The sequence below is a fragment of the Lolium rigidum genome, chromosome 6, assembly GCF_022539505.1.
Source record: "Lolium rigidum isolate FL_2022 chromosome 6, APGP_CSIRO_Lrig_0.1, whole genome shotgun sequence".
Taxonomy (NCBI): domain Eukaryota; kingdom Viridiplantae; phylum Streptophyta; class Magnoliopsida; order Poales; family Poaceae; genus Lolium; species Lolium rigidum.
Genome location: NC_061513.1, coordinates 128707963 through 128718047, shown reverse-complemented (window position 1 = coordinate 128718047; position 10085 = coordinate 128707963). Strand labels below are relative to the sequence as shown.

Genomic DNA, 10085 nt, shown 5'->3' with positions numbered 1-10085 from the left:
TATACCCACAACACCGAGAGATGGTGATGGTCCCCCCATGGTGGATCTGGTCGCGTTTATCAGTTCGGGTCCTGCGAAGCGGCCGACATCAACGGCATGTTGGTGGCTCGCCTCCGTCTTGCTGGAAGTCGTGAAGCCATGTGGAGTAGGTCCCCTTCTTCACTATTGGCCGAGCCTTTGGGCTACCGATAGGGACTAGGGCCGACGATGCCGAAGGGAGCTGGCGGGGAGCATGGGGCCTAATAATGGTGCCTTTTTCTCTAGAGCTCTTGTTGCGACTATGTTGCATATGTTGTCCGGGCAGACACCCTCATGTGTGTCGAGTGTTTGAAGACTTGCAGTAATGGCCTCGTCAAGTGTATTGGGTCGTGCTTTTATGGTGAAAATCCAAGATCTGGTCTTTACTGGTTATACGTGGCAATGGTCTTAATGAAGGTATTATTTTGAAAACTCGAACTCTCTTTAGAGCGGAAAGCCTCGAACTTTCTTTAGGGCGAAAAGCTAGGATCTTCTATTCGGCAATAGACCGAGCTTGTGCATTGTAATTTTTTTTGTAGACATTGTTTTCGGAAATCTCTTGTGTGTGTTTAATCACCGCGATGGGTCTATTTTTCTCTCTTATTTTTGGTATAGAAGTTCGGTATAATTAGTATCTTCCGCATTGGACAATGATTGAAATATGGCACTACGGAAGGCAAGGTATTGCTCTTAAACTTAGTCGTGTGTGCCACAGTCCATGCTCACTAGACTTAGTTTGGCGATAGTCTCTTTGTCTGCCGTGTGACCCAATGTATGAGGTCTCGCTAAAGTTTTTGATGTCCTTATTCATCTATTGTGCACTTGCTTGTTGTGAGCAGCCACCTCTAATGGCATGTGTTTTTTATGCTGAGTGAGCATATCCAGCTTGGGACACCTACGGAGGTTCCCGGTGAGGGACCGTCCAAGAAGCATCGAGGAAGGAAGGCTACCATCGGCCACTTCCATGACGTAGGGCCAGAACACTTCCTTCGGATCATCTTCAAGCCCACCTTTGGGCAGCTCGCAATCCCTTATGAGTTCATCAAGTGGTTCGGACCCATCCCTTCGAACATCATCGTCCGCAATACTGGTTGCAACTGGATGATGACTACGAAGAAAGTCGGAGCCAAAGCATTCATCGACGAGGGGTGGGCAGCCTTCGCTATTGCCAATCAGCTGAAGATAGGCTAGGTCCTCACCTTCAAGAAGGTGTCCATTGGTGTGTTCAGTGTGGTCCTCTTCGACCACACCTGTAGTGAGGTGATGACCCGGTGCATGGACTATGGCGATGCCACCAGGTGTATCATCGTGGAATAAGTCTAAAGGTCTGTGGTATTGTGTCTCTATTGTCCTAGCGTGTTGTGTCTGAACTCTCTCTGTGAAGTATTGCCGTGTCGCGTCGACTGAACCTAATTCGTATCGCCTATGAACTTCTTATTGTGATCTTGCTTTTTGCTTGTTCGATATTGATAGATAACTGATGGCACCCGCAGGGTATGGGTACGGGTAGAGCCATCCCATACCTGTACCCGTCACCTTCAGTCTTGCCCGTCACTTGTACCCATTCCCGTTAACGGGTACAAGTTTTTCCCATACCTGTCACCCGGCAAGGTAAATGGGTACCCGCAGGTAAAAACGCACATGCTTACAACACATCAAATTGATCAAAAAAATATAACAGGAGGAGAAGCGATCCTATATAGGGGTTTAATCCTCACTGACCTACCAATGATTGTGAGACCGGAAAGCATGAGGTTCAGCCTAACAACATGAAGACATGATTAGGGAAAAATTAAGTAGTTTAGAATATTACAACGGCCCACTTGTTAAATTTAGATGGGTACATGGGTACGTCGGTATGAGTTTTATGATCTCATAACCGTACCCACTCTACCCGATGGGTATGATATTTTCCCTTTACAAACCTATGTGTAATATTTTATCTCATACATGTATTTTTATAGGGTTTTTACCCGACGGGTACACGGGTTGTGGGTACCCATTGCCATCTAAGCTCACCACTCAAGGGAAGAGATAAGCAGAGCCTGATTTTGAATTACAACCAAATAACAGTATTCTCGTTTTGAACTGCTACATGGTCTTAAAACCGGCCAACCAATCAACAAAAGCCTAAATATATAGGGGCTCGAAAAAACTCTTCACGAGCAACCAAACCACAAACTAATTCTAACCCGTGGCTCATTAAAACGCGCAGTTCCATCTCACTGACGCGGTGAGACAAAATAAAAAATAGCCTAGCCAACCAAACATGCCCTAGAAGAAACCGTCGCTGCCGGAAATCTGACTGGTACCATCCGATCGAGGCCAAATGGTGTCGTAATTTCGACAGCGACAAAGGGTCACGCAGAGCAACAAATTAAGCCCCGTTTGCGCATTATCATTGGTTCCTCACTAGCTGTCATGCACGCGCTTTACGACCTTGTAAACCGCCTGCAACATCATCAGTCAGTCATCCGCCTCTCCGCGCGATCTCTATTTATAGCGAGCGAACCACGACACACAATCACCACCAGTCCAAGATCAATACATTGCAAGCTACGACTGACACTTGCACCTGATCGATCGATGGCATCGTCTCGCTCCGGTATGCTCAAGGTGCTGCTGGTGGTCGCCGCAGCCCTAGCCTCGGCGCCGGGCGTCCTCTCGGACCCGCCGCCGCTCCAGGACTTCTGCGTGGCCGACCTGAAGGCCGCGACGGCGGTCGACGGGTTCCCCTGCAAGCCAGCGTCGACCGTGGTGGACGACGACTTCTTCTCCGCGGCCATGGTCTCCGGGCCCAGCACCGACAACCCCTTCGGCGTCAACTCCACACGCGCCACCGTGTCCGCCTTCCCGGGCCTGAACACACTGGGCCTCTCCATCACGCGCACCGACCTCGCGCCGGGCGGCATCAACCCGCCGCACTCGCACCCTCGTGGTTCGGAGCTAGTGCTCGTGCTCAAGGGCGAGGTCATGGTCGGGTTCACGACGGCGACCAACCAGCTCTTCTCCAAGGTGGTGAAGCAGAACGAGCTCTATGTGGTGCCCCGCGGCCTGCAGCACTACCAGCTGAACGTCGGCAAGGGGGATGCCGTGTTCATGGCCATGTTCGACGCCCAGTCGCCGGGCCTGGTGGTGCCGACGCTCGGGCTCTTCGCCACCAAGCCGGCCATGCCAATGGAGGTGCTCACCAAGACGTTCCTCATGGGCGAGGACGAGGTCAGCGCAATGAAGTCCAAATTCGTCGGCTTCTGAATCTGACTGAATATTAGTGGTGTTCTAGCGCGGCTCAGCTGCTAATGAGATCCGCTGCTGTACCTGGCTGTACCCTATTCGTTTTGAAGTGTGCGTGTTTGTTGTTGTTGTCCCTGTATCCGACTGATCTTCTCAGAGACTGTTTTAAGGTGGAATCTCCGCGTTCTGTTTTATGTGTCTTTGTGTGCATTACTTTTGTTTGTCCAATCTCTACGCTTCTGCAGCATGTCGATCGTATTGAAAATAACCTGTTACGGCTGTATTCTCGCGGATCATAAGCAAGCAAGTTTTAAAATAACTGGAAAAAAAAGCCTACACCAAATTGACAAAATTAGTAGTCTTGACATGTGTACTATTCACTATAAAAATTGTCAGAATTTATCTTTTTTGTGTAGCCTAGAATGTAAAATAGTTTGTATTGAGATTTTACACCATTGTAGTATACATCATTGGCTATCTCTAGAATTTAATTTGGATTTTTTAATATTTTAAAATACAAATTTTGAGTGTTTGAAAATAAAGGGCTACATGTAGCTCGGCCTCCGTTGGAAGTTTTCCCATGCGCGCCTATATTTTTAGCCAATACAGCTTTATGAGAACGTGGTGCGAAGCTTCGCTTTTTTGTTGGCACCATGACCATGAGCCATGTCTAAGTATATATTTTCAGACAGTATTTACAGAGATGAACAAAATTAATTGTTGCTGCAATTGGAACCTTTGAAGTTATGGTGCAGGGTGTGTTACATGCAATTGAAGACTCTTTCTTTTTAAGAGGGGAAGGGGCCTGAAAAGACCCCGAACATGCTGCATTAATACCAGGCGGTTACAAAGTTTTTTTAATAGGACCCTGAAATATTCAAAATGACAATGTAATCCTGCTTTTGTGCACGAAGGACCTTTGAGAATGAACAAGAAAAGCAATCAGGTCCCTGTAGTCTTCCGCAAAGAACAGAGCACCACCGCCAGCCACTGTCTTTTCCACCGGGGATCAAGCCACTTGGGGAAGAGATGGTGATGAACATCGATGTTGCTCCGGTGAAGGGCCTCCTGGATGGAGGTTGAACGAATAACAACAAGGGCATCAGGAGAGGCCACCTTCTTGACCATAAATCATGACAACAACACATGTCTGCCATGTGATCTTCTCCAAATTGTTGCTTCAAACTTCCCCGATCACCTCTAGATCAACAGTCCAGAGCGCCTCCAAGTTCCTTCTCCAAGCCTCCATGGCTGGCCAGAAGGAGCGGCAAGGCACAAGAACTGTAGTAGAAGAGGGAACCCGCACATGCCTTATTTGAAGAGGCTGCAGTAGATCCCACCATCGCCACATTTGGCTTCCGCCATTGAAGCACCGCCGTGGTGCAGGAACACACCACATGGAGCTGGACCTGGTCTGAAAGCTCCACCTTTCAACCTCCGGTGCGCACCTTATTCCGAGAGATGAACGAGCCCTCCTTCCGCCCTTGCAACGCAACTTGCCAACGACTAGCAGCGAGCGGGAGGAAGCTCATGGCGCAAAGGATCTGGCCACCTAGATTCGTTGACCTACTCTCAAACTCCATATAGGTAAAAGCTAGACTAAAACTAGATCTAACCCTATGACCGTCACCATTCCTTTGCTCCGGTCGCACGGTAGACTCTATTGCCCAGAAGGCTATGTTGCGCATGTTGTATGGTTATGGTTTGTGGGGTGATTTTGCATGTGTCCATTCCACGCATGTTTTGGTGTGTCGAGTGTTTAAAAACTTGTAGCAGCAACTTTGACAAATAGGGGTGGCAGCATAGTAAAACTGTTTTTTTTTGTGCTACCTAGTCGCAAATTTGAGGATAAAAATACAAGCTGTGACCTTTAGTGTTGTACCTGGCAATGACCTTACTAAAATTATTATTTTATAAACTCAAACTTTCTTCAAAGGAAATGAGCATTGTTTCTTCTTTTGTTGATACTGTCTTAAAAATCTCTTGATGGCGAGTGTTTAATAACTGCGGCCAGTATTTTCTCTCTCTTCCTATTGGGCTCCATGTAATTAGTATTTTTAATTAGTATTTTCACACTATTAATATTTCTTATGCTCCTTTTAAGCACAACTTTAACCGTACAATTAGTTAACAAAATATAATTTGTTTATTATTAGAATTACACGGTTGAAAGCTTCTTTCAAGTTTAAATTTAATGATACAATCTACGTAACACATAGTATTCATAGTCAAAGTCGGTCTCAAAATTCAAGAAGCCGTATAATCCACTCTTTTGTCGTCCCCGAATATTACATCACTATTAGTCCACCTTTCTCAAGAAATTACCAATCAATTCACAGGAGCGACATTGGTAGTTCGCATCCTCTCTAAACAAGCCACCGAGATCCAAAAATCTGGCGTTTGGATTGCTGGGAGCCGTGGAGCCGCCTGCGTAGTGACTGGCACGCTGCTAAAAGGAGCTTTCGGTCACGCGAGGTGAGTACGCCCGAATCGGCCGTTTTCTGGATGTAGCCGCCAACCGTGCAAAAAGTGGAAACAGCGTGCGCGGAAAAAACAAAATCGTCGGCTGTGTTTTGTAATAGCTAGTGTCACCTCCTCTTTTTGGTCACCTCCCAGCAAAACACTCCAATTTTCCCCTCTCGACACCAGCGGCGGCGGTTCGCCACCCCTTGTTCTGATGACTCCTGCATGGGATTCGCGGGTGAGCGCTTCTTCTCCTCTATCTCATCCGTCGCAGCAGCTGGTCTCTTCCTTCTCCGTTCAGGGATCAGCGGGCGATACCCTTTTCTTCTTCGACACCGACAACCCTCCCACGTGCACAATAGCGGAGGTAAATCACTGTGCCCTTCAAATTATAGTGTCCATGTAGTTAGTGTTCAGTCTAGACGGTAGATTTAGCAGACACTCATCTTAGATCTATTTGCTTACGCCGACCAGATGAGTCTGATCCACCAGGCAGCAGCACTGGTAGTTGTGATTCATCCTGGATCCTCCTCCTCCACTGGTGACGTGGGCATTACCCTTCGGGTAATTGTTATTGCTCTATCCTATACGGCCCAACTGGAGGTCCATGAAGACACCCGATGGCAAGGTGGGCCACTACGTCGGTGCCGAAGAAGGTTCCTTGAAGAACAAGATGAAAAAACGAAGAATACAAGGAAAGTCTAGAACTAGGGGCCTTTGTAACCTAGTCGTACCCGGACAGATCTCTCGAGACCTGGCCCCTATATAAGGGCCAAGAGAGGGGATGCCGAGGGACACACACGCAATCTTACCAATTTTAGCCACCATAAGTCCAGAGCTAGGTCCCCGTAGAACTTAGCCTCTCGACGAGATGACAGCCGAAACCTTCGGCACCCCATTGTAACACGATATTTTCATAATCAAGATCAGACAGGCATGACGTAAGGGTTTTACCTCATCGAGGGCCCCGAACCTGGGTAAATCGCTTTCCCCGCTTGTTTGATAACCGATGTCTCGTGTCAGCCTACATGATTCCATCTACCCTAAGCCCCAAACGGAGGGCATTGCCGAGGAGTACCCTCGACAATTGGCGCCGTCTGTGGGAAGCCTGTCGGCACAAGAAAGGTCCTCGGCGGTTCCAGTTACAACTGCGGCGTTCGTGCTGGAGTCACCAACGCCATCAGATCCAAGGGATTTGGTTCGTTGCGGATCCTTCGAGTTCGTACCGCACGTCGAGGCATCGCATCCGATCTCCACAGAGTCGCGCGGCAACATGGATACTACTTTCGGTGGTTTTCACTTCATCATCGATTCCAGAGGGTTTCTTCGCCTCCCCACTTCAAACACGTCAAGTCCAAGAACTTCGGTTCCAGATGATACTACGCCAGCAGCAGCTTTGGCAGTCCTGCCCAGGAGTACGGGAGAGAGCACCCGAAGCAGTTTCGGCGCCGTAGAGGAGCAAAGGAAAAGTCGAAGGGACTCACGCCGCGAAGAAGAGGAGCAAATTGCGACTCGCCCCCGACAGTATGAACGAGGATATCACAACGTGCAGCTGAGCAAGAATCATCTTCGCACACCTTACTTATCAGCTACAGAGCAACTTGAAGCACCATGTTATCTGAATTCTTACATGGACCCAAAGGATAACCTCGTAAAGTCCAGTCAACTGCTCAAAAACTGTCGGCAGTTCCTCGAAATTCGGCAGTTCTGTGATGATCTTAGGGCCGAAGCCGCAGCAAGGGCTTACTCGATGGAAAGAAGAGCGGCACCCTACGATTATCCACCAGAACCATACATACCAGAAGGAGGAGACAAGTACGTGCCAGCCGAAGTATTTCCGGAGTCTCGCGGACAGGTTAACATGATCCATAAAACCAGTTTTTCAAAGAGAGAAGTCAAGAAGTTTTCACGGGAAGTGAAGTATGCAGAAGTCGCTATGGTCGACGCACCCGAATATATCGACTGGTCAGACCAAAGTATATCCTTCAGCAAGGCGGATCACCCGAAGGCTGTTCCAAGGCCTGGTCACGCTGCCCTGGTCCTTGAAGCGCAGATCGGAGGATACAACATGAGCAAGGTATTCATGGATGGAGGGAGCGGTCTGAATCTGTTGTTCGCCAGCACAATGAAAGCAATGGGACTAACAGTTGACATGGTAAGGGAGTCTGACACAGGATTCCACGTCATCATCCCGACCCGACCCGCTTACTCCCTTGGTAGAATATCACTTCATGTAGTTTTCGGCACACCTAGCAACTTCAGAAAGGAGAAAATTGAATTTGAAGTGGTTGATTGGGAATCTCAATATCACACCATCCTCGGCAGACCAGCGTTTGATAAATTCATGGCAGTACCTCATTACGCGTACCTGAAGTTGAAGATGCCAGGAAATAATGGGACAGCAATAACCATCCACGGAAGCTTTTCCCGTTCAGACAGTTGTGACAGGGATTTCCGGAAGATCGCCTCAAAGTTCGGGGTTAAGGAAGAGCTTAACGCACTCGATGCCATTACAGACCACATGAAGGAACCAGCCGATAATCGGAGTGCAAGATCTGATGAATTTGACGTCGCAAAGGAAGCAAAGAAACAACAAGTGCATCCCTCTGACCCGAAATAGACAGTCAATACTTCGGCAGATCTTGCTACCGCATAGGAAAGCGCGCTCATCGAGTTCCTCCGTGAGCGCTGGGAAATATTTGCATGGAACCATCCGACATGCCAGGTATTCCCAGGGAACTCGCTGAGCACGCCCTCAATGTTGACCAAAAAGCCAAACCTGTACAGCAGACGATGTGCCGGTTTTCAGAGCAGAAGAGAAAAGGAATCGGGGAAGATATTAGTCAGCTCCGCAAGGCTGGATTCATTCGGGATCTTAAAGAAGCCGAGTGGGTAGCCAACCCAGTCATGGTGCCAAAGAAAGATACAACAGCTCTTCGCATGTGTATCGATTACACAAGTCTCAATAAGCATTGCCCTAAGGACCATTTCCCGCTGCCTCGTATTGACCAGATAGTCGATTCTACAGCAGGATGTGATCGTCTCTCTTTTCTCGATGCGTACTCCGGGTATAACCAGATCAATCTCAAGAAAGAGGACCAAGAGTTAACTGCGTTTATCACCCCGCACGGCGTTTTCTGTTACAATGTTATGACTTTCGGGTTGAAAAACGCAGGAGCAACTTATCAGCGGTGTATGCAAGCATGTCTTGGAGAGCAGATCGGAAGGAATATCGAAGTCTACATCGATGATATCGTGGTCAAGACCAAGCACGTTGCCACTCTTGTCGACGATCTGCGAGAAACCTTCGACAATCTCGACAGGTACAAAATCAAGCTAAACCCGAAGAAATGTTTCTTCGGGGTACCGGGAGGACAAGTACTCGGGTACTTCATCTCAGCTAGAGGGTGATACGTCTCCAACGTATCTATAATTTCTTATGTTCCATGCTAGTTTTATGACAATACCTACATGTTTTATTCACACTTTATAATGTTTTTATGCATTTTCTGGGACTAACCTATTAACAAGATGCCACAGTGCAGTTCTCGTTTTCTGCTGTTTTTGATTTCAGAAAAGTTAGTTTACAAATATTCTCGGAATTGGACGAAACAAAATCCCATGGCCCTATTTTCCACGGAGGGTTCTAGAAGTCCGAAGAAGAGTCGAGGAAGGTCAGCAGAGGGCCCACACCATAGGGCGGCGCGGCAGTGGGGCCCCCCGCGCCGCCATGTGGGGAGGGAGCCCCCTGGCTCCCCCGACGTTGCCCCTTCGCCTATTTATTCCTTCGTCTCCGTGAACCCTAATACCGAGAGCCAAAATACGAGAACAGTTCTAGAGATGCCGCCGCCGTCAACCCCATCTCGGGGGGTTCAGAAGATCTCCTCCGGCACCCTACCGGAGAGGGGAATCATCACCGGAGGGCTCTACATCACCATGCCCGCCTCCGGACTGATGCGTGAGTAGTTCATCCTTGGACAATGGGTCCATAGCAGTAGCTAGATGGTTGTCTTCTCCTATTGTGCCATCATGTTTAGATCTTGTGAGCTGCCTATCATGATCAAGATCATCTATTTGTAATGCTACATGTTGTGTTTGTTGGGATCCGATGAATATGGAATACTATGTCAAGTTGATTATTGATCTATCATATATGTGTTGTTTATGATCTTGCATCCTCTCCGTTGCTAGTAGAGGCTCCGGCGAAGTTGATACTTGTAACTCCAAGAGGGGGTATTTATGCTAGATAGTGGGTTCATGCCTCCACTGAATCTGGGACAGTGACAGAAAGTTCTAAGGTTGTGGATGTGTTGCCACTAGGGATAAAACATCAATGCTTTGTCTAAGGATATTTGTATTGTTTACATTAC

At 48.1% G+C, this 10085-nt stretch overlaps 1 protein-coding gene across 1 annotated transcript; it reads left to right on the top strand.

The window, feature by feature from the left end:
- Positions 1 to 2604: 2604 nt before the first annotated feature.
- Positions 2605 to 3273, top strand: LOC124660480 (germin-like protein 1-2). Its single transcript, XM_047198296.1, has one exon. It carries the CDS (start codon positions 2605 to 2607, stop codon positions 3271 to 3273), a length of 669 nt encoding a protein of 222 aa, XP_047054252.1.
- The last annotated feature ends 6812 nt before the right edge of the window (positions 3274 to 10085 follow it).